This window comes from Xiphophorus maculatus, chromosome 4 (assembly GCF_002775205.1).
Source record: "Xiphophorus maculatus strain JP 163 A chromosome 4, X_maculatus-5.0-male, whole genome shotgun sequence".
NCBI lineage: Eukaryota > Metazoa > Chordata > Actinopteri > Cyprinodontiformes > Poeciliidae > Xiphophorus > Xiphophorus maculatus.
This window is the reverse complement of record NC_036446.1, coordinates 662,674-686,569: the sequence shown is the minus strand read 5'-3', so window position 1 is coordinate 686,569 and position 23,896 is coordinate 662,674. Positions and strand designations below refer to the sequence as shown.

The 23,896-nt window shown below is 46.5% G+C and overlaps 1 protein-coding gene across 1 annotated transcript; it reads right to left on the bottom strand.

The window, feature by feature from the left end:
* Nucleotides 1-11,319: 11,319 nt before the first annotated feature.
* On the bottom strand, nt 11,320-17,462 carry LOC102232071 (annexin A2-like). The gene is made up of 13 exons (XM_005816318.3): nt 17,412-17,462; nt 15,787-15,848; nt 15,127-15,220; nt 14,961-15,055; nt 13,958-14,071; nt 13,751-13,841; nt 13,560-13,639; nt 12,863-12,922; nt 12,460-12,553; nt 12,253-12,348; nt 12,126-12,184; nt 11,913-12,035; nt 11,320-11,478 (listed from the first exon to the last, which is right to left on the bottom strand). The coding sequence occupies exons 2-13, from the start codon at nt 15,835-15,837 to the stop codon at nt 11,419-11,421; spliced, it is 1,017 nt and encodes a 338-aa protein (XP_005816375.1). The 5' UTR covers nt 15,838-15,848; nt 17,412-17,462; the 3' UTR covers nt 11,320-11,418.
* Between the last annotated feature and the right edge of the window lie 6,434 nt (nt 17,463-23,896).

Below are 23,896 nucleotides of genomic sequence, written 5' to 3'. Positions count from 1 at the left end.
ATCTAAATTAAAGCAGACTGAGACTCGGAGAGGCGGGCGGGTCCAGTCCGGATCAGAACCAGCCTCTGACATCCGAACAAGAACAGCCGGAGACATCAGAACCAGGAAGACGTTTCTGCCTTAATGAAAGCTGCTGGAAACTGAAAAATATGATGCAATTAATTTATCGCTCTATTCCAACTGAACTGTTTGTTTAAGCGTGACGTCACCTGCTCAGGTGGTCCGACCAATCACAGAATCCCACCAGAAGAGGAAAGTTTCTCCAAACCTTCAGATTTAAGTTGAGCTCATGGTAAAACCTGGACCTAATGCGTAAAAATTCAGATAGAGACCAGGAACCCAGTGTCCTCCAGCTGCTGGCCGCCTCCGCTCCCAAAACACAACGGGACAAAAAACCAATTAGCGGCGCAGTAAAAGCTGCAGCAGCATGACAGGCTGCATTAACGGCTGAATTAACCTGCAGCAGCAAACAAAGCCTGAGTCTGGGACTCACAACCGGGCTGGTTCTGAAGGTCCGAACTGGAACAGACCCTCAGCCTGCTTGGTTCTGCCATGTTTCCTCAACTTTATTAGACTTTTCAAGATTTTAAATCATCTCAGTCTGAATAAAACCCAAAGAGGAACAGAAAAAAACCTCTGGTGGGATTTTAAATAAATCAGAAAAACCTGAAGTCGTCCAGTCCACCTTAACACAACTCCAGTCCACCTTAACACAACTCCGGTGCGTTTTAATCTGACTTCAGTCAGTTTATCTATAAAGTCCAGTTTGGTTGGTGAGGTGTGAACACTAACCGACCTCTGACCTCTGGTCCTCCAAACCTCGGTCTGGGTTTGGTTTGAATGTGAACGCCAAGCGGACCGGAGACCACTCCAAAAGCAGGAAGTGGACTACAGTGCAGGGCATTCTGGGTAAATACAACTAAAGCTAACGTGCTAGCCTAGCGCTGGCAGCAGAAATGGCTCCTGGTTTTTACCCAAAGACTAAACAGAAATCCTCCAACCGTAAAATCCGACGTCTCCATTTTGTTTCTATTTGGTGAAAAAGGAAGTTGCTCTCAGAGTCTTCAGAGGTTTTTGTGTCGTTTTGTGTCTCTGCTAATAACAGGGTTTATATTTTCTTTAGTGCTTTAGCATTTTGGCCAAGAATTCTTCAAGAAGACGTTTATTTTCATGCTTTAACTTTGAAAAGAGTGAAGACTGCAAAGCAGTTCTGTTTCCTTTCCTCACATTATCTCAGATTCTTTTTTTAAAGAAACTTCTTTGAGCCAATGGTAGATAAACAAACGAGATACTGAAACTGAGTTAAAGAAGAAAACAAAACTTGGATGAACAAACAACCAGGAATAATTTAACACATGCAAAAGTTCTCATACAAACAGACTTTTTGAGTCTGTTGATTCTCCTCATGTTCTCAATCAATATGGTGGAATGTGGCGCTTTAGCATTAGCTTCTGTTAAATACTGTGTTGTTGTAGCGCTTTAGCGTTAGCGGAGCTAATGTTTCTGATTAGAGGTTCAGTGTTGGCGCAGCTAGCTTTTTACTTAGCAGTGCTCCCTGCTGTCAGCTGGTTCAGGGTTTAGTTTCTGGATCTCTCCTCCAGGACCAGACCGGACCGGAACCGGTCCAGTCTGGTTCTCCCAGTGAGGATGTGTGTGTTGTGGCTCCTCCGGCTCTAAACGGTGTTTGCTGCAGAACTTTTGAACTCCTCTGTTGGGAACCGCCTCTGAGAGCAAACAGCTCTTTAGGAAACGAGCCGCCGTCTCTGATGAATCGGCCGCCTCGTCCTCCGGCCTCATTTTGGTGGCGTTTGGCCGCCGTTATGGCCGCCATCATCAGATAAATAAGCTCCTCTCTGGAGCGGCGCGGCGATTCAGCCGAGGGTTAATTAAACATTTACATACAGATGCTTGGATATGTATTGTAGCGGGAGATGATTTAGACGGGGAGCGTGCGCGTTAATCAGAGGCGGCGGGAGGCCGAGTGTTGGCGGCTCCGTGCTAATTGGCACCATGCTGGCCGCCGTTTCCTCCTCCGTTTCCTCTCTAATGTGCCTTTTTCCTGATCAGGACGCTCCTCGCCCCCTCATGGCCCCTGAATGAACCAAAACCTGCTACTTTCCACATTAACTGTCCTTAATTTCTTCATTAAATCCAGACGGACTCTTCATGGATCAGCCGCTGCAGCGTCTCCGCCTTTCCAAGGGATTTATTTATGGATGTTGCAGCAATTAGAGGAACTTTTCCAGACGTTTTGCTGAGTTATTCCGTCTTCCTGATGAGAGAGGAGGCGTTAAAGGAGCCCTGAATGATCCGACGAGCAAAACTACTCACTTAAATGAGTTTAGTTTTAATTTGTAAACGAGGAATAATTGTGTTTGAGATCATTTTCCGTGTCTGATTCCTGCTTCCCGGTAACGATGGCAGCCTGATGGTTTTTAAACAGGAAGTTGGAGCTTCTTCCTGTTGGCTTGTTTTCATTTTTCTTTCATACGTCTCACATCCTGCAGAGCTTCCCATCCTGAACCGCTTGGTTCTGCCGGAGCCGGTTCTGGTGGCGGTTCTGATTGTGATTGAGGAGAGGATGATAACTCTGCAGCGGCATTAACTCCGCCCTGCTGGGACGACCTGGTGGTTAAAGCAGCGCTCCTGGCCTGGACCCGGGCGGGATGATGTGGGAGACAAACGTTGATGAACCGGGCCGGTACCAGGTGATGGTTCTGCTGGCAGACTGACCCATTGGTTCTGTTCAGAACCAGGAGTGCTTCACCAGGTCTGACCCGGAGGTTGGATCATGTGGATCTGGATCTGGATCAGAATCAGAATCAGGATCTAGATCTGGAAGTTTCTGTAAATGTTGTTCCAGTTGGCAGCCTTCATCCTCCTCCTCTTCCTCTCTCAGATGAATTTTAGATTTTTTCCTGCCTTTAACTCCGACTCTCAGCAGAAAGATTTGTTCAGTAATTCAAAGCGATGGCTGCAGGATCCAGACTGAAGCTGCTGCTGCTTCTGTATTCTGGTTGAGCTGCTCTTTCCTCTTTCTGCTTCTTTGATTATCTCTCATTCTTCCTCCGTCTGGCTTTTTGTTCTTGACCCAGGAGTCCCAGGGAGGCGGCTGCGTCTTCTTCTGTGGTGGATCTAGGAATAATGATGCTCTCCTCGGGCCAGATCCACCTCTGTGTTTGGGTCAATGCTGCCTGCGTCTGATCGCAGCGCCGCCGCGAACCGCAGCCGGATTAATCCCAATTAGCCGGGCTGTCACTTTTCTGCAGCGCCGCGTGGGGGGTCTGATGACAGCCGCGGTGCGTTCAGGTGGCGGTGCATTCAGGTGGCGGTGCATTCAGGGCCATGGTGCGTTCGGGGCCGTGGTGAGTTCAGGGCCGCGGTGATTTCAGGGCCGCGGTGCGTACAGGAGGTGGTGCATTCAGGGCCGTGGTGCGTTCGGGGCCGTGGTGAGTTCGGGGCCGTGGTGCGTTCAGTTCCGTGGTGCGTTCAGGGCCGTGGTGCGTTCAGGGACGTGCGTTTATATGTACTTAGATATGTAACTTACAAACTAAATATTCAGTTAGTTTGCTAACTACTTAGTTTGAAAGTAAATGGCTAGCTGTGAGCTAACTAAACATTTAGTTAGCTCAGAGCAAAATGTTTAGTTTGAAGCCAGATATTTAGTCAGAGTTAAATATTTTGAAACTAAACGCTTTGCTTGGAAACTAAACATTTAGCTTGCTAGTTAAATATTTCTTATCTAGTTATCAAGCTAAACATTTAGCCTCAAACTAAATGATTAAACCTGAATTCTTCGTGTGAAGCTCCGTTTTAAGGTTGTAAACTAAATATTTGTTTTAGCACAGTTCCGTTTATGATATTATGAATAATGGTGAAAATGTAACTTTGAAAAATGAACCCAGTTTTTTTTGACAGAATAAATTATTCTGTTAATTTCTGAGTAACTCTGTAATCAGGCTGCAGCTTCACCTGAGGAACTAAATGTTAAATCTGCAGAAGTGTCACTTCTTATTTGAATCAAGTGGAGCAGAAAAAACCGTCTGCTGAAAATGGAAAACAGGAGATGATTTTAGCTAAATAAAAAAATAAATGAACACAGAACGAGGAGCAGTTTAAAATCTATAAATGTATTTAAAGAACGGCAGCAGAACAAATGTTCTGGTGTTTGTGGTAAACAGATTCCTCCTCTTGTGTTTCGCTGCCAGACGATGATAATAATAATAATAATCCATGTTCACCTGCAGCGGCAGCAGCTCACCTGTGAAGCTTCAGAGCGCCGTGTTTATTCGCCGCCTTGTTTCGGTGAGATGAACTGAGCGTCGGCTGGCAGCTCAGCTTTAATGTTTCTGGCTTTCCTCCGGCAGTAAACAGCTCCGCTCTTCATCCTCCTCCTCCTCCTCCACGTTCAGCAGGAAACATGCAGCGTTGTGGGGACCGTCCAGGTGCTGGACCTGGTGAACTCGTTAACTCGTCAGGCCGTCCCGCTCCTCTGTTTGCTCTGATTATCTTTAGAACTTCATTTAGTTCATTTCTATCAGTTAAAATAGTCAGTTTAAGTTCAGTCTTTGTCCCCTCGGTGCTGGACGCAGGTTGGACCGTTCGGTTTGACATCTTGTCCTCAGATCAGAGGACGCCTTGACAAGATGGACACAAACTGGTTTTCCTGGTTAGACTGGTTAGAGCGCTGATGGTTCTGCCTTTTGTTTATTTCATATTCATGGGAAATTTGATGACATTTCAGGTATTTTTCTGATCCATCAATGTGGAAAAGTTCAGGTTGGATTCAAGTTCAGAAGCTGCAGAGGAATTTATGGTACTTTGCACTGAAGGTGAAGCTTTGAAAGGTCATGGAAAACTGCCAGGGACGGTCAGGAACATCCATGGCACACAATGGCCACATGGCAGACCACTGAGCAGAGACGGTCAGGGACGGTCAGAGACGGTCAGAGGCGGTCAGAGACGGTCAGAGACGGTCAGGGGCGGTCAGAGACGGTCAGAGACGGTCAGAGACGGTCAGAGGCGGTCAGAGACGGTCAGGGGCGGTCAGAGACGGTCAGGGGCGGTCAGGGACGGTCAGAGACGGTCAGAGACGGTCAGAGGCGGTCAGGGGCGGTCAGAGACGGTCAGAGGCGGTCAGGGGCGGTCAGAGACGGTCAGGGGCGGTCAGAGGCGGTCAGGGGCGGTCAGAGACGGTCAGGGACGGTCAGAGACGGTCAGAGACGGTCAGACACGGTCAGGGGCGGTCAGAGGCGGTCAGGGGCGGTCAGAGACGGTCAGAGACGGTCAGAGGCGGTCAGAGACGGTCAGGGGCGGTCAGAGGCAGTCAGGGGCGGTCAGGGGCGGTCAGAGACGGTCAGAGACGGTCAGAGGCGGTCAGGGGCGGTCAGAGACGGTCAGAGGCGGTCAGAGACGGTCAGGGGCGGTCAGAGACGGTCAGAGACGGTCAGAGGCGGTCAGAGACGGTCAGAGGCGGTCAGGGGCGGTCAGGGGCGGTCAGAGACGGTCAGGGGCGGTCAGAGACGGTCAGGGGCGGTCAGAGGCGGTCAGAGACGGTCAGAGACGGTCAGGGGCGGTCAGAGACGGTCAGGGGCGGTCAGAGGCGGTCAGAGGCGGTCAGGGGCGGTCAGGGGCGGTCAGAGACGGTCAGGGGCGGTCAGAGACGGTCAGGGGCGGTCAGAGACGGTCAGGGGCGGTCAGAGACGGTCTCTGATGGTGAAGTGTCTTTGGTGCTGCTCTCACCAACATGCAGGACGAAGGGCTGTCCTGGTTCCACACCAATGAGGAAGGCTTCAACACTGGCTCCCATCTTTGACAAAATGCTAAGAAGACAATTAATAGTTAGTTACTAAATATAGCACAGCTACATTCAAACTAAATCAATGAGAAAGAAGCAGCATCTTTAGAAGAACCACATATCTGACAACAAGCTCCACAGTTTGACCTGAGCTGTTCGATTCTTCTTGTGGCCTTTGCAGGAAGAATCACAGGAACCAACAGCAGAAGGCCTGTTTTTCCCAGCCTGGAGGAAAAACAGGAAAAATAGCAAAAACGTTAGGATAATAAATAACTATTCTAAAGCAAAACTAGTGCTGGACCAGTGGCGCAGATCAAGCCACCAGTCCAGCACAGCCACTCTGACCATTATGGCGTCTAAAGCCACAAACTTCAGAAAACGACTAACATGAAATGGCCTTCAGATTTTTCTGACAGATTTAATGTTGGGTTAACCGCCCACCTGTTGGCTAGCTTAGCTGCTAACAAAAATACTAAACATTTGTGTAACAAATAAACTTACGTTAAGCAAACTATATATATGAATCGATATTCCTGCAAACGGAAAATTAATGCATCCATAAAAAATCATCAAAGACATGATGATCTTAACATGGGGCATGTGTTAGGTTAGGAGAAGACGCCATGCTGCTGCCCCGCTCCTCGGTCAACCCGTGACGTCACAGACACGTCAGAATTGTGGGAGGAGCTATAAAAATCAGCTGCTTAAGTTTAACAGAAGAAAAACAGCGACTCTTAGTGTTGAATTAACACCAACACTGGAAATCTGACACTTTAGGGTTTAGATTAAAATGAGATTAATTACAGTCCCTGAAATGAACTTGACATTTTTTTATTCCAGTTATAATAACAATAGATAATAATGACACTAAGCTTCTGCAGGATAATTTGGACTTTAGCTGAAACAGTAACAGAATTAACCTGTTTTTTCTCTACGGGTCACAAACGTCACTGCTGGTCTAATTTGTCCTTTTCGGTCTGGGACCGTTTCCATGGTTACATGTCCAGAGTGTCTCTGCCTGATGGATAAAAGGATTTTTCACAGCTTCATTTTGTCAGCCACCACTAGATGGCAGCAATTCGTGACGGCTGGACCTTTAAAAGTTAAAAATAAAGATATTTTATTGATATAAAATAGACTGAATCCAGATGACAATTAATTGTTCTGCATATAATAGAGTTTGAATAAATTATTGAGGTTTTTGTGAGGATGAAATATCGAGTTAATATGAATTTATGACCTTTAAATTCTCTTAAAGCTGGTGAAGAACCGGAGCGACTTCGCATAGATATGAGTTCACTCTCTGCTGCTTCGTTTCCTGGTAATTTCCTAAAAATGACAAATAATAATGTCCACCGGAGGAAAAACAATTAGAGCCGTGGAAGAAGAAAAGCACATCTTCACGGCTGTCAGCGGGAAAATGAATATTTGTGGAGAAAAGCCAAAGACTCTCCCATCCATCAGCGGAGCTAATTCTCAGGGAGCCGCGGCGGCTGAAAAACAGCCATAATTTAGTCCGTCCTTATGTATTTATCAAGATGAATAATCAGGAGGGAGAAGCTGCGGATCGCTCCGACGCATCAATATTCGGGCGATCAGCGGCCCATGAGCAAACAGGGAGAAGCGCTGGCCTCGGCACATTTCAACGCCGCAGCTATTAACGGACGGCCCGTTATTTATTTCCTTTCCTTCTTATTAACGCCGGACGTGATATTATTCTAATTATATCGGCCCAATCAGCAGAGTGCGCTGTCTCTGGCTCATTTCCATTAGCTTTGTCTTTCACACTGTGATACTAATTCAATGAGACATCAAACATTTAAATGGAGGGAGATGCAGAGGTCAGGAGTTTCTCTGTAATTGTGTTTGTCCCCCGCCGGATGAGCGATCAGCGGCGCCGAAAGCTAATATGTGTTTAGCTCAGGACGCCGCGCACGCGCAGGGCTTCCGCGTGCGCGTGCGCGGCGTCCATCAGACTCACCTGGACAAACTCCTGATGGACGGAGACACTTTGAGACATCAGGAGGAAAAGAGCAGGAACGAAACAGAAACATTCAGGAGGACCTGCGAGGAAGAGGAGGAGGAGGAGGAAGAGAGGAAGGCTGGTTAAGGAAGTTAATTTATCACTGAAGGTGGAGGGCGACCTCTGGGCGTCCCGCCCTCCTCCATCACCTCCTCCATCACCTCCTCCATCACCTCCTCAGCTGCTCCCGTTAATTGTCGGATCTGGCAGTAAATGAAACTCAAGCGGGTGATAATGAATGGAGGTCATTATTATTCTGAGGGCCCAGTTTCAGCTTGAGGAGGAAACCGGAGACCTTCCTGAGACTCATGGCGTTCCCAGCGTTCCCAGCGTTCCCAACGTTCCCAGCTGAGGTTCCTGCTACAGCTACATTCATCTTTAGCAAAGCAACCGAAGGTAAAAGCTGTTGCTGCTCTTTGACATCCAGTAACTTTCATGGCGTCACCCAGCGGAGGTTCTGATGGTCCCAGTTCTCTGCTGGTGACATCAGGAGGTTCTGATGGTCCCAGTTCTCTGCTGGTGACGTCAGGAGGTTCTGATGGTCCCAGTTCTCTGCTGGTGACGTCAGCAGTCAAACGTTTCGTCATTCTTCCTGGCTGGTCCTGCAGCAGGACCTTCTCCTTCTCCACCTGCTGAGCCTCCGCCCTGCGGTCTGTGGCGCGTTGAGCCACGCAGAAAAGGATTGATGGTTTCTGTTAATCTGATCAATCAATCAATCAATCAATCAATCAATCAATCAATCAATCAATCAATCAATCAATCAATCAATGTTTATTTTCATGGTACATTTCAGAAACAAGACCGTTTTCTAGGTTTTTCTGCCTCTTTATTCGAGGCCGATTCCCGGTCAGCAGGCCGGGAATCGAACCCGCGGCAGTGGGCCGAACCACGCCGCTCCCCAACAGGGCGGCGTCCACATCTTACGTGGTCTGTGGGCGGGTCAGGCCAGCGGGGAACCAAACTCAACCGGGCCGAGTCGGCCTCACCAGAACCGGAGGACGAGGTGGGGATGGACCAGAACCAAGAGACCAGAGTAGAAACCACATTTTAAGTTAGTCTGAACCGGATCTCGCTGAGCAAACTCAGAACCGACCCGTCACCTCAACCGGACCTCCCCGTCCAGGTACCGAACTCCCCGTCTGTTGCAAAAGAACTTTCTGGACCTTTGAACCATCAGAGTCGGTTCCTCCTGATCCATGCCAGATCTTCCCGACCGGATACGGACCGAACCCGGTTCTGTTCTGACCAGCAGGTCTGGATTTCTTGCTGAAAACCGAAGTTCGGTTCTGTTGGATCATTCTGAGATCCAGAGTGTTCCGGCTGCAGCCTGATGGAGACTTTTCCATCTCCCTCCTCAGTACCACATCTGGTTCGGTTCGGATCTGGTTGGTTTTGGGTTTTGCATTAATCTAGTTTGGTTTTTCATTTCAGGTTTTTTTTTCTTTAGTATAATTTAATAAATTCAATTTTCATTTAATCAGAAAACCTTTGTGTGCTCTCCTTTAATGTTTCCCCACCAAACGAGCCTGGTGGTTTGAGTTCCGACCCAAACAAGAACCAGCAGAGCCTCCAGAACCAGAACCAGGTCCATCTCCAGCAGCAGTTGATTCTCTGATTGATCCAACCCGAGGAGCAGATTTTATTTCTGAAGCTCCGGGTTGTTCTGGTTCTGATGGACCGGGCCATGGGAGCTGGCTGTTAGAGGAACGTTCTGAATGATTCGGATCATAAATTCCTCTGCTGAGGCAGCGCACCTGGAGGTGGGCGGGGCCTGAGCTCACCTTTTAGCACCTGGCGTGGCGCCGTGTTAACATGTTTTATGAGACAAACGGATCCAAAAGCCTCAGGGTTCGAACCGGGTTCTGATGGAGCCGTTTGTAAAGCTACTCTGTCAAAAAGCAACAGCAATAATTTGTTTTATTCACCCAGAAAAAGGAAAAGATTCATTTTTCATTCATTCATTCACAAATCAAATATTTTCTGTCATTTGAAGCAAGTTAGTCGGTCTCCGTGTTTGCTGGTTATTTGGGTTTTTAACCGGAACCGGTTCGGACAGATGCTGTTGCTCAGATGAAGAGGATTCGCGCTGCAGAAGGAAAAGTTGCTCCTGACTTTTCTGCTCCACTTCCCTGAAAGTTGGTGCGTCAGCAGGGAGCTGCGTTCCCTAGGTAACCGCCACCAAGAATGTAAATAAGTTGCTGTGAAATAAATAATGGGAACAAGTGTGGAGATTTACAGTCTCTGAATCAAACTCCGCACTCTTTGCTCCCAAATATGTTCAATAAAAGATTCCACAAAGGGAACATATGTTTGGCTGTTTGCCTGCGCCGCGCCGCTTTCCAAAGCCGGATCCCGCTCCTGCAGCCGGGGCGGCGCGGGGCGGCGCGGGGCGGCGCGGGGCGGCGCGGGGCGCTGGGACATGAAACATTTATGCTAATTGTTGCAAAACTTCCCACAAAAGAGGCAAGAGGCTGCGGAGCGGAGCTGTCAGGATGAGGAGCGGGAATCAAAGGCCGCAGCTCTTTAAAGCTGCTGCAGCGACGCGCCGCCATCAGGATCCCGTCAGGCTGCATTAGCGCAGACGGCCGTCACTCAGCCCTGCAGGCAGCGACTCCTCCATCTCTGTCAGCCGCTCCGTCACCGCCGCGGCTGACACACATGAAAGCCGGATGCAGCTGCGGAAGCTCCGGATGCTCCCGGAACGAACATGAGACGCGGCGGCTCAGTCGGCGGCCATGAATCCCGGCTTCAAAGCAAGCGGCGCTGCGCACAGACGTCTGAGGGAAGATGATTCAACACGCTGCAGCTTCCGGCGGGAAATATTTGTTGTTTCCTGCTTCTGCTGTTCCGTGGACCGGACCGCCGGACGGACAGGCGGCCGGACACGCCTCAACACCGACCGGTTCACCTGCCGGTCTGGAGCTGGTTTAACTGGGAGAGAGAAGCGCTTCATCAGGGTGGTGTGTTTCCTTATCTCACCTGAAGGGGGCGCGGTCTGGGCCGGGCCCACATCCAACTGCTGCCACCACCTGTAGGACTACCGGTTCCGACCAAACCGACATGTAAGGATTATGGGTTTTAATCAAACATTAACATCAATAATTTGGGTTTATTAACTACAACCTAAATATTTAGAGTCAAACTAAACATTCAGTTAGAAAGTTAAATATTTAGTTTCCAAACTTTGCTCCGATCTGAAGATCTAAAGTCGAGTTGTAAGCTAAACATTTAGCATGCTAAATATTCCACCTCAATCTAAATATTTGGTTATGTCTAATTGCATATAAAGCTTAAAACTAAATATTTAGTTTAGAGCCAAACAGTTAGCTGTGATATTTGTAACCATCAGGTGAAACGTTTCTTCTGTTTCTAAGGTTTATAGTTTGTTCCTAAATTCAAACATTAAAATGTCAGAATAAAAACAAAGATGTTTGTTTGGTTTCAGTTCTGCCTGCTGAGCCTCTGCTGCCCCCTGCCGTTCAGAAACCAGACTCTCCTCAACAGCTTTTCAGACTTTTTTTATTGCAGAAACCAAATCAAAGGTCAACAGGTCACATGACCGGCTGCGCCCCGGTGCCTGCTGGGAAACGCGGTCCTTTCAGTCGTCTCCTCCACACAGACTCAGCAGAGCCTTCTGGTAGTCTCCTTTGGTGTGTTCCTGCAACAGAACCAGGTCTCAGTCAGAATCAGAACCAGGATCCAGATTTCATCCACATGGGACTGAATCTGCTGTCTGCTGGGAATCACACTGTGACCATTAACTCTGACCACTGGGAACTCTGGGAGTGAAGAAGCTGATTCATTTTTAGGTTTCATAAAGATGAAAACCGTTTTCCTGAGGCTGATCCAGAACCGACTGAACGGATCAGAACCGACTGAAGGACTCCTCAGATCTGAACCAGAGAGCAGAGTTACTACTTCCTGTGTTCCAACAGGGTCTGCTATCAGCAGTTACCATGGAAGCAGATCCGATATCGGTTACCGTGGAAACAGATGCAGCATATTTTCCTGAAATGCTGGTTTGGGGGTCAGACCCTGAAGCTTGTGGTGCGTTCAGGGTCTCGGCCTGCGTGGGACACTGCAGTGACTCACAGCGATGGTCTGGTACAGAGACTTCTTGTGCTGCCTCTTGAACTCGGTTCTGATCCTCATCAGGTCCACTTCGCAGCGGGACACCAGGATCCGGGTCACCACCTTCTCCTTGGCTCCTTTACTCTGAAGGAACAGACAGCAGGTCAAAACCCGACCACGGATCAGAACCAGGGCCCAGAAACCCAATCAGAGGCACACGGTGGTTCTGGTTACCTTCATGGCTTCGTAGAGTTTGTTGGCAAAGTACAGCTGCCGGTTCTCGAAGCACTCCACTGAGAGGAAAGCAGAGTCAGTTAGGAGGTTCTGGTGGGTTCTGATTGGACCCGAGGATGGAACGTACCCAGAGTGAGGAAGGACTTCTCCAGGTCTCCCTTCACCTCCTTCCTGATGCTCTCCTTCATGTCGTATGGACTGTAGCTCTTATAGCGCTCAAACACTGGCACACAGGACGGAGGACAGTTACCATGGTGACCCAACAGAGCCGGCCCGGACCCGCAGCAGGCCGAACCGGGCCAGAACCTGTCAGTCTGACTGAACTCCTCAGTACCTTTCTGCAGGTGAGGGATGCTCCTCTGGGACATGATGGAGATCCAGGAGCCAACGTCCGTCCCCTTCCTCTTCACCCCGGCCTCGTACAGAACCTGAGCACGGAACCGCAGGTAAACCGGGTCAGAACACAACTCTAAAGTTAGAGGTCCAAACACCAAGCCCGACCCATCAGAACCTAAACAATATGAACTGAGTCGCTTTTTAAATAAACACCAGAAATCATGATAATGACTCGGAGCTCGAGTCAGAACAAAAGTCCGGAATGAGCCGGACCCAGAGTCCAAACGAGTCGGACTCGGAGTCGTAAAGAAGAAGAAAATAGACAACATGGGTAGTCGGGCACCTGAGGCTGCGAGAACTAACAAGTGAACATTTCTGACCCGGTTCTGAAGCGTACTCACTCTGGCGTCGTCGTCGATCTTCTGGTAGTCCACCACGTTGCTCGGCTCGTCTCTTTTGGTCTGGAGGCGAAAGGAAACGTTCAGAGGTTCACTAGTTCTGGTCACATTTCAGCCAGAAGGCAGGTCAAAGTTCTCTATGGTCCTGGTTCTAGTCAGAACTCCAGCAGCAGGTTCTGGACCGTTGGGTTGCCAGTCAGACCTGCTGCAGGAATCAAAGCCACTAAAGAGAAACTAAAGCCTGGATGAGTTTCTCTGATCTGAGACTTTAGTCTCTGGTTCTGGAAATGTTCTGCAGCTGCTAGAAGATTTTTATGCAGCCCTGAAGGTTCAGGTCAAAGGTCATCCTGACCTATAAACTGACTGATCGTCCTCTTTAATAACCTCAGTTTCTGTTCAGATGGAGAAAGTTTTGGCCGATATCTAAACATCGAGTTCAGTCACCTGGTGACATCATGATGTAGAGTGTGTATTACCTGCATTGTCATGGTAACTAATCTAATTACTTGGTATAGGTTCTGCTGGTTTACAGTAACCGGATCAGAACCAACAGTCAGATCTTCCAGCTGACTTTAAAAAGATTAACCATCAGGATTTAAGTCAGAGTATTCTACTCAGTCTGGTCCAGTCCAGTCCATTTTGGTCCAGTCGGTTCTGCATGAAGACTTGGAGCAGAGACCCGGTTCTGGTTCTGTGGTACCTGGACCAGAGCCAGCAGCAGCTTGGCAAAATTTCCCGATGTGTCTCCTGAGATGTCCTTCTCCACCTCCTTCTTAAACACTGCAGAGACCAAATAAAGAGAACGGAACGTCAGAGTAAACCCGATCAGAACCTGGTCCAGAAGGTTCTGGCAGTCCAGGAACCTTCTTCCTGTCCGTCTCTGTCACTCACTCTCTCTGTAAGCCTTCTTGATCTCTGCCAGCTCCTCTTTGTTCCTGGAGCAGACCAGTTCGATCAGCGTCTCCTCGTCGGTCCCCAGGCCCTGCACAGATCCAGAACCAAACAGAACCGGGTCAGGCCGGCGATCCCTCTGCAGCGGGCTGAGCTTCCTGCAGTGACCAGCAGGTGGCGCTGCCGCTGCTGGCAGTTAGCTCTGACCTTCATGGAGGCTTTGAGCTCCGAGGCGTCATACTGGGCCGGGCTCTTCATCAGGCCCAGCAGCAGGGCCTCCAGAGCGCCGGACAGCGCCCCCTTCAGGGCAACACTCAGGTCCTGCACAACAGATACATTCATACTGACATATTCAGTTCCTTCTGCAACCACCAGAGGGAGACATGAATAACTTCACATGATCAGTAAGTCCTTCCCTGATTGTCCTGATCAGTTTACCACCGATTGAACTTCCAAACGTCTCCAGGCCGTTACTGAGCCGTAAGCTCGGTATGTTTCCATTTATAGCAATATGTGACTTTGTTTACCTGTTTAAATCCGTTTTTTGTGACGCTGTTATGGCCACTGTGAAACTCCATTCTTAGAAGGGTTGTTTTCAGATTTGGAGTTTAATTGAACTATAATAATTCATTTGAAATCATGCGCCTGGATTCGGCTACATGATTTATTTCTATTTGCAGTATTTTTGACTCATTTCAGGCGGCTATGCTAACCGGATGCAGCATTTTTCAACGTAACTGTCCAGTTAAATGAACAAGTTTTCTATGAAATACAGACGTTAGAATGCTTGCTCAGTTATTTATTTGCATATTTTAATTATGTTTACCGGTAAGTTGATTTAAATTAATGATTGAATTTGAAAATGAAATGAAAACGTAACTGACGGTGAGCTGGTATGATTTTCATTTTATTCCGTTGATCATTATTTTGGGCTGATTTTAATCCTGAAATAAAATAAAAGCTACATTTCTCTTTTAAAGTCTTAAATTGAACTTAAATTTCCAGGATGGTCATTCTGTCTGAATGTTTCTCCGTTCCAACATTTTTCTTTTCATGCTTTGAGTTTCTCATAGAGCGAATAAAACTAATAATAAATATCAAGACACACTTTACACATCTATCTCAGATAGATCTATGGGGTTTCATAGATCTCGGTCCACATCCACCGTGGTTCTGACTCTGCTCCGGTTCCACAGAACCTGGTTCTGACCTTCTTGGCGATGCGCTCGTACTCGAAGGCGACCTCCCGGCGCTGCTCGGCGCTCCGCCGGGTCAGGATGTCGATGATGGTCTGTTCATCCACGCCTGGGAGGAAAGGTCAGAGGTCAGACTGGTCCCTGCCTGGCTCCTGGGCTCCTCGGGATCCAAACCCTCACCTTTGGTCTTGATGGCCGTCTCGATCCGGGCGGCGTCCCGGGCCGGGTCAAAGTCTCGGACCGGAACCACGGTGGGGAATTTGGGCTCTTCCTCCTGCAGGCAGAGGAAGCAGAACCTTCAGAACCTGAATCGGTTCTGGACCAGATCTAGAAACCTTCAGAACCACCTGCTGGGATGGAACCGGCTGCAGACGCATCCTGGGTTAAAACGGGTCAGAACCGAGTCTGAGTCTGAGCTGGAATGTAATCGGCAGCAGCTGCTGCATTCAGAGGAACCGAACCGGTCCGGTCCGGTTCGCCTCTGATTGGATGCCACCGTACAGGTGAGTCACGTCCCCTCAGGTGTGTAGCCACGCCCCTTCCATAGACAAACATTCAGCCCTGAGCATAATGCTTCCACCTCCATGCCTCTCACTGAAACCTGTTCACTGACCAACCTAAACCTCTCTCTCTCTTTCTCTCTCTCTCTCTCTCTGTTTCTCTCTCTCTGTTTCTCTCTCTCTGTTTCACATTTTATTTGTTTATTTTTTATAAATGATAGAATCAGAGTTCATTGTTAAAGTGGCTGATAAAAACAGAAATGTGTCACCAATGACTAATAATTGTAGAGCGATAGAGCAGAGCGCCCCCTGCTGGAGCTCAGTGCACCAGGAGACTCACCCCTCCATAAGACAACGTCAGCTGACCCAGGAACTCCGACACCAGCGCCATGATGGATCCACCTGCAGGACACAACAGGCACTTCCTGTTAGCAGAAGAACTTCCTGTTAGCAGAAGAACTTCCTGTTAGCATTAGAACTTCCTGTTAGCAGAACCCAGCGGTTCTGGTCTGGCGTCCTGACCCAGAGACACTGTGTCCTTCCTGGGGGACGCCGTGTCCTCACATGTTGGACTTCTGTTATTTTGCAAAGTCTCATAAACTTTGAATCATAGCTTTTAGTTTCCTGTTTTATTTTGGTAAGCCTGATACTTCTTGTTGTGTTTACTTCCTGTTTTCTGTCTGTCGGCTGTTTGTCCAGGTTTAGTTCATTTTATGTTCAGTTTTCTACTTTCTGATCTTTATTGATTTTCCTTCCACCAGATTTTCTCTGGTTCCGCCTTTTGGACCTTGGACCGGTCTCCACTGTAGCCACTTGATGTTCCGTTGATATTTCCCTTTGGAGCTTTGGAGCTTTGAGCAACTCAAACCACCTCCAGTTCCGATTTTTGATAACTTCATGATTCAATATATCCGCTCAGCAGCAGCAGGAAGCGCCTGCAGCTCTGACCTGAACAGATTAAAAGTCATGCTAGCTTGTAGCGACGTTGGTTAGCGATGCTGCGGGTGTCGCCATGTTGAAATCAGACTCCTCCGACTGCGTTAGCCGTTTCCTCTGATGCATCGTTAGCAGCGAAGCTTCAGAACCTTCATCGGCCCAGACTCGGTCCGCTCACTGCTAGCTGCTAACTGCTAGCTGCTAACTGCTAACTCTGGATTCGGCTCACTGAACTTGGCCAGATGTTTGTACTTACTTTTCCTGTTCGTTTTCTCTCATGTCATTTACATATTTTTGCACATTTTCCATGTTATTCTTAAATAAAAACACGTGATGGAGGTGATGAACATCCGGGTCATCGTGATCTTCCAGAGGAATCGGATTAATCAGGAGATCAGTCGGTTCCAGAGTCCGGCCCGTGAACCCTGAACCAGCGGGGTGTGTTTGATTTATTGACCGGGCCGAGCCTTCCTGAAGGCGCGTCTGCAGATAAGGAGACGCGCTCAGAGCTGCAGGAATGCGCGGCTGGTTGCGTAACTGCGGCGTCGCTCGGCGATCTGAGCGGCGTTGAAGGTTCGTTAAGTCGGCATTAGAAGAGCTTCATCCACCTTTGACCAGGTAACTACAACCTTCATCACTTAGTAACCAGGCTGTTAAAGGGCCAGTCCACATTTTTAACTGCTGTCTTTATCTGGACGTCTGATGAGGTCAGAGTTCACGGGCTGGAGGCGCACCCCTCTGGAGTCTCCTCTCTGTCAGCCTCTGAGGATATTCCTGCTGTGAGCCGTAATAACGCAGAGATGGATTCATTTAGCTTCAGATTAGATCCTTCATGTTGGTGAGAAGAGATGGCTCATGCTCTTATTTTGAAGGTTTTCAGCAGAAGCTTAGATTTTCAGAGTTAAAAGTCAACAAGTTCACAAAGCAACTTCTCTCTGCTGCTGTGATGTTCAGAAGGAAAGTCTGGTTCCTTCAGACCGAAGAACCGAAAACTAAAACCTGAAACGACGTGAAGAGATGAGTTCTTACCTTCAGACACGCAGCAGCTCCGTTATGATCCAGGACTGGACAGGGTGTGGTGTTTATACACCAGATGACACACACACACACACACACACACACACACACACACACACACACACACACACACACACACACACACACACACACACACTCGGGCTGCATGACTCAGTGAGCAGACTTTTCCACATCAGCATCAACAGGAATTCCTCTCTGAGGCTCTGAAGGGTCAGAGGAAGCGCTGGCTCCTTATTGGCTGAAGGTGTCTGGGAGTCTCTCCTCTGATTGGCCGGTTCCAACCCTGGAAGACCCAGACAGAAAAACATGGAAGAGTTGAACCAGGTAGACGAGTTGTAGGAGAACGTGGAGTTTATTAAGATGTAGTGACAAATGGAGTATACTCAGCATATTGTATAACTTTTATAACATTTAAAAATGTAAATGTTCTAGATGTTGTAATGATCAAAACCAAACATTTGAAGACGTTTTTCTCCTGGTGCAGCAAATCAAACTTCTTGTAGGATCTAATCTGTTAGTCTGGGTAAAAACAGAGGAAAAGTCAACATTTGCTCTTTTCTCTGCTTGTTTGGTTGAAATAGAGATTTAATATTACAACACACACACACACACACACACACACACAGCCTGGATCTGTTCTCTGCATGTTTCAGTGTTCAGACGCCGCGACTCTGAAGGACCTAAGACTTTGCCTTCTTCAGGAAAACAAAGTCTGGAAAACGCCTGAACACTGACTGCTACAGCTGCAGTGGGAGTTTGATTGGATGTTTGATCAGCGCTGCAGGAAAACACCTGAAGGTTTAACCGATTCTCTGATCAGATTCCTGATGGACCCGTCCTCTGGTGGACATGGTGACCGGGTCTCCATGGTGACCGGGTCTCCATGGTGACCCTGATAAAGTGTTGCTCCTGGGTGAGCGATGCGGCCGCAGCGCAGCAGCTGCTCTGATCTTCATCAGAGGCTCGTCAGGCGATCCAGCCTCACCTGGCTGCACAGCCTCAGGTGAGTCACAGCAGGAAGTGATGTCATTGACGCAGGCCGGCGGCTGAAGGAGCAAAGTCCAGGAGGGTTGAATGTTCAAACATTCCCTCTGTCAGTCAGCAGCGGCGCCTGGTGTGGCCCGTTTCCATGGTAACACATCCAGAGGTGCTGGATGGGCAGTGGAGCGGGAACAAACCTGTTTCGAATGAAATTTATAAAACTTTGTTAGACAAGAAACGTTTTCAAACAGTTGAACTAAAGCCTGACTTTTGTCCTCAGAATTAATTAGGTTTTGTTCATTTTTTTTCCAATCAATACCTTAACAAGTTCTAACATTTCTGTTAATGGGGCAAAGCTTCAAATCCCTGTTTAAGTTTGGAATCTATAATCATTTTCCAATAAATCTGAGAACTTTATGTTTAATTATTAGATATGTAGCTTGTTGTGGTGTACCAAAATGTTTGGACTGCTCCGCAGGAACTTCAATTCATCAACGATGCCGTTCATGATGCCGTTCATGATGCCGTTCATGCGGCCGCATCGTTCATGCTGTAACAGGATGAATAGGATGAACATATTCATGCTGTTACAGTTGCGTCCAGCAGAGGGCTGGATCAGATTGATCTGCTCGTGCCACCCTGTGACCTTTGACCCTGCAGCAGCGGCCTGCATGCTCAGCAGGGGGCGTGGAGTCCTGCAGCAGCTGCATGGCGCTGATCAGAGTCAGGAGGCTCCAATCCCATGTTCTGCTGACTCTGGGCTTAGCCTGGTTAGCGGCTAATCCTGGTCAGGGCCACATTAATAGCTTTAGTGTGGAGACACTGATATCCTGCAGCTCAGAGCCGCAAACAGGAGGCAGGATGAGGAAACAATCCTAACGAGTTCCAACCTGAAGAGATTCATGGATCAGTTAGAGACGGTTTTACTGACGTTGACGATATTCCCATGGTGAAAAAGAAAACCCCAGAAACTTTCTGAATCTGGGACTTAAATGACACCCTGGTCAAAAATAAGAGGTTCTTAACTTTCTGATTGGATGATAATTTTTTTTAACATTCTTTATTTAAGAATGTTATGTAACCAACATATATGCATATTTATATTTATACAAGCACTTACATAATACAACAAAAGGGAGAGAGAGAAAAAAGGGGCTCAGCAAACATTTAAATCCATTTTGGCAATTGACGTTTCTTAGAAAGGTTCTCATGGGCTCACATGAAAGCAAGATGCACAAATCCAGTGTTTCCATTAAAAGAGAGAGACATGCAAAGGGGCTGACAGCTTTTTATAACCCATAGCATCTTTTTCCATGTGGCCATTCAAAGAGGGAATTAGCTGGGGTCCATACACAGAAAAATGTCCATTTTTACGTGAAGTTTTGCTGTTATTTTTTCCATTATACACATTCTTCAATCTTTCTTGCCATTGTTGAAGGGTGGGAGGCAAAAGCTTGAGCCAGGACAGAGATATCATTTTTCTTGCTACTAGTACCAGAACCTGTAATAACTGGACGATCATTTAATGCCAACAGCTCAGTGATTGGCTGAGCAGGATCTTTTTCACCAGAACCAGGGCCTCATGTCTAAAGCGTTGTACGCACACAAAATCTGCTGTGTCATATTTTACGCAAAAGTCAGCATGTAGAAAAATGAACAAGGCATGAAAATGTAAATATATTCACACGTTTTCGCTGGCGTGAAAATGTGCAGCAGAAACAGAAACTTTTTCTGTGGACAATAAACTAGAAACCTAAATAACTAAAATCTGATGACAATATTCAGTTATTTAGACCAGGAAGCATCAAACCAGATGATTTTTCATGATTTTAATATTTTAGTGTTTAAACGATGAAACTGAACCACATTTATCCTCAGACAATAAGCTAACACAAAATAAAGAAAATACAGGATGAGAAAAACTCAGTGTAAATAATCATGTTGCTCAGTTTGTGTCTCATAAAGATGAAACTCATCGTCTGAATGCATCTATTTATTCTCACTAGAGAGAAACCAGGGCTGATCAAACAGTTTGATTATTGATCAGGTGATCAGGTGTGGAGACAATCCCAGGTATATCAGCAGCTGCATCAAGGTGAGCCGCTACCTGAGGAGCTTTGGCTCTGATGGAGAACATGGAGCCATTGATCAGAGATCAGATTGATCTGCTGGTTTCTGATCGTTTAGATTCATCCAGACTGATCATCCTGGAGCTCTGAGCAGAACTTAAAGCAGGTACCGGTACCGGTACCGGTCCAGCTGCAGCCGTCCTCCAGTGGAGCCGCCCGCTTTGTGAATGCGCCTTATGGACAGAAATCATCTGGACTCTGTAAATGTAACTTCTGCTCATGATTCCTGGATTCAGAAGAAACGTTTAAATCCCGGCTGAACGCTCTGCTGCTCTGAGATCTTTAGGGTTCATTTGGAAATTTATCTTCCATTGTTATTTTGTGAAGTGAAAGCACCTTTTAAATAAAATATATAATAACTATTATAAATACTATTCTGCTACAAACAAGGCCGTTGCCATGGTAACTGCTTCCCGTGGCGGCAGACCTCTGGGTTTTTATACTAATTCACATTAAGATGTTTTTATGGAGGCGACGGCGGAGCAGCAGCTGCTCTGTTCCCACATATTGGGATTTCTAAAGGAAAGGTGAGCAGGTATTTTTTCTAAATATTCTCAGCGTTTCTCCCGGCTAGAAACGCAGGACAGACGCCTGCCTGGCTCAGGAGCGCTGGCAGCTGCTCCCAGTCTCAGACCAGCGGCATCACTGGGAATCTACTGGGAATGAAAATTCTCTTCAAACTGAAAAAGTATTCACAGCGTAGCTCTGGCAGCAGGTTGCTGTGCAGCAGCAGGTTTTCTTTGTTTGATGATCTGAAACATTAAAGTGACAAACAAGCGAGAACAAAAACAATCTGTGCAATCCGCCGCCCCTCACACAGAAGCACCCTGGGCAAAGAGCCCTACAACTTCTATAACAACCGGCACCTTCTAGAAAGTAAAGGCGAGCTAAACATGACAGTCAGATGCTCCAGACCAACATGCTAACATGCTAACAGGCTAACAGGTCTGTTCCACACCGACAGATTCATCATGATTCATTTTAAAACATCTCCAATAAATCAGTGGCATCTGGAACATTTTTATCTGGGCTGCTTTTCTACTTCAGATATCTTGAATGAATATTCTGACCTGTCGGAATCACATCACTGATATCTGGAATATTTCCTCTGTCTAAACATCTCAGATTTATGCAGCATTTTCAGCAATGGGAGTTTTTTAAAATGCTCCATTTTCAGCCGGTTTCAGGTTCTGCTCCTCAACTGTTTTTCAGTGAACCGTTTGTCTTTGGAGGTAATAAATAGGAAATTCTCCAGGCTTCAACTTCAGAAATGTTTGTGTTTTCCGTATTTTCCACACTGCTGAACTTTTCCACATTGAGGCCTTTTCTGACAATTTTGTGCAGGAAACCCAAAATCCTGCAGGCAACAGTTTGGACAGCTCAGTGGCAGCCCAGGGGGCCTGCGGACAAGTCAATAATTCAAATACTTTAAAATGTCATTTTGACTGGTCATTAAGTTTGAGACATCTTAAATTGTATTTAGGGATGTTCACTTAGCAAATCTTGATTCAACAAAATGAGATTGAAAAATGTCTTGAATTATTCTTCAAAATGTAAATGCAGAAATCTGTAATAACCTTTGTTCAAGTCAGAATGTTGTTTCCATCTAAATGCATTGTGAATTCATCTAGAGCGTATGAACCTGATTTTATGTGAAAGCAGCTTGCCGTACAGGCCGTGCTGCTGCAAACGCAGCGTTTCAGCCTCTGTCATCATCCTGAGGAAGAGGAGGAGGAAGAGCTTCCCCTCAGGTCAGGGGAAACTTTCAAACTGAGCCGCAGGTTCTCACAAAACCGGGCCAAACCCTGCCCAAGTGCCCTGGAGCCAACTGCAGCTCAGAACCAGAACCAGAACCTGCAGCTTGTCTTCCCATCTGATGGGTTTGGACCAGCAGCTGCTCTGTTTCCCACATACATAGGTGTAAATCCCGCAGGGGCCGGAGGGGTCCAGACCCCCCAATCTTGGAAAAGTCTAGAATTTTCCCCAAAAAAACATAATTGAAGAAATGCATTTAAACAATATCAACATGAAAACGCAAAAGATATAAAGAGCAAAATAAATCTGCAATTTCTCTAAGAAAAAAATAAGAATTAATTTTTAGGTTAGAACAATGGTTGAGTCCAAAGTGTAGGAGGAGCAACAGCAGGAACGGTACCGGCTCCGTTAGAGCCACTGAAGAGAGGAGCTAGCTGCTAACTGTTAGCTGCTAGCTGTTAGCTGCTAGCTGTGGCTCTGCAGCACAAATAAAAAGTAAATACTTAAAACAAAAGACATGTAAACATTTTATTTGCTTTCACTGCTCAATAAGAAGAAACACATTAACAATAATCAGACTGCAGTTTGTTAATTTATTACTTTGGCTGAATTATGATAAACTGCCTTATTAGCAAAACTGCTACACTGCTTTCATAGACTTCAGCTTTTTTTGTCAAACATCTCATTTATATTTAGCTCTTTAACTTTTAGTTAATTAGAGTTTGAAACGGGAGGGAGGAGCTGAGGAAGTGGACCAGCTCAGAGTGGGGGCCCAGAACAGATAGAAAAAACTAAAAGTTATAACTTTATTTCTCACTCTCTTCAACGTAGAGCCTTTAAAACCACAAAATAAAATCTGAATATTTTTCTATATAAAGCACAGTGATTTAAGTGTTAGTTTAACTTATATTCCCCAGATATTCATTTCTATCTACTTTTTAGTTCTCATCCATCCAGGATATGGCAAAACTAAAAAAGGGTTAAAAATAAAGCAACTTAACAAGTTATAATTTCAATATCCCATAACTTGTATTGGGAGAGATTTCAGTTAATCAATGTTTATGATGAATATTACTCATTAAAGCTTTTTTATTTAGAGCCTTAAATGTTTGTAAAGGTGAAGCAGAGATTAGATCAGTCAGAACAAAACTTGAATAAAAGCAACATTTGAATTTTAGTTTTACTTTTCAATAATTTGCTTACTGAGAATAAAACATGTTTGTGCATTATCAGTCATTTTTGTTCCTGCAGCTTGAATGTGGTTTAAAAACTTTTTAAACCACATTTTACTTTACATTTCTATGTAACTTTGCCAACCCCAAAAAATTGCTCTTAAGAAACTTTCCTGCTTATGTTTCCCCCAATAATGAGATGAGATTTATGGCCTTGACCACATATTGGGATTTATAAAGGAAAGGTGAGCAGGTATTTTTTTGTGCGTTGCACGTTTCTAAATTTGTCCGTACGCCAAGTCTTAGTGTGAAAACAGCTCAGTGTTTGATACATGAGGCCCCTGGTCCAAAAACAACAACTTCTGTTTAATCAGAATTTAAAAGCAGAACGTTTGGAGTCATCCAGGTTCACCTGGTGGATTAGATTCATCAGGTTTGT

Bases quoted from the DNA above. Each gene is read 5' to 3' on its own strand.
- LOC102232071 (XM_005816318.3), bottom strand. From the start codon at position 15,837: ATGGCGCTGGTGTCGGAGTTCCTGGGTCAGCTGACGTTGTCTTATGGA. The intron at 12,923-13,559 runs GTACCACAGAAC...TTTCGCCTCCAG, and splicing joins TGCTGCTGGCTCTGGTCCAG to ACCAAAAGAGACGAGCCGAG. The intron at 12,349-12,459 runs GTACTGAGGAGT...CCTGTGTGCCAG, and splicing joins CATCCCTCACCTGCAGAAAG to TGTTTGAGCGCTATAAGAGC.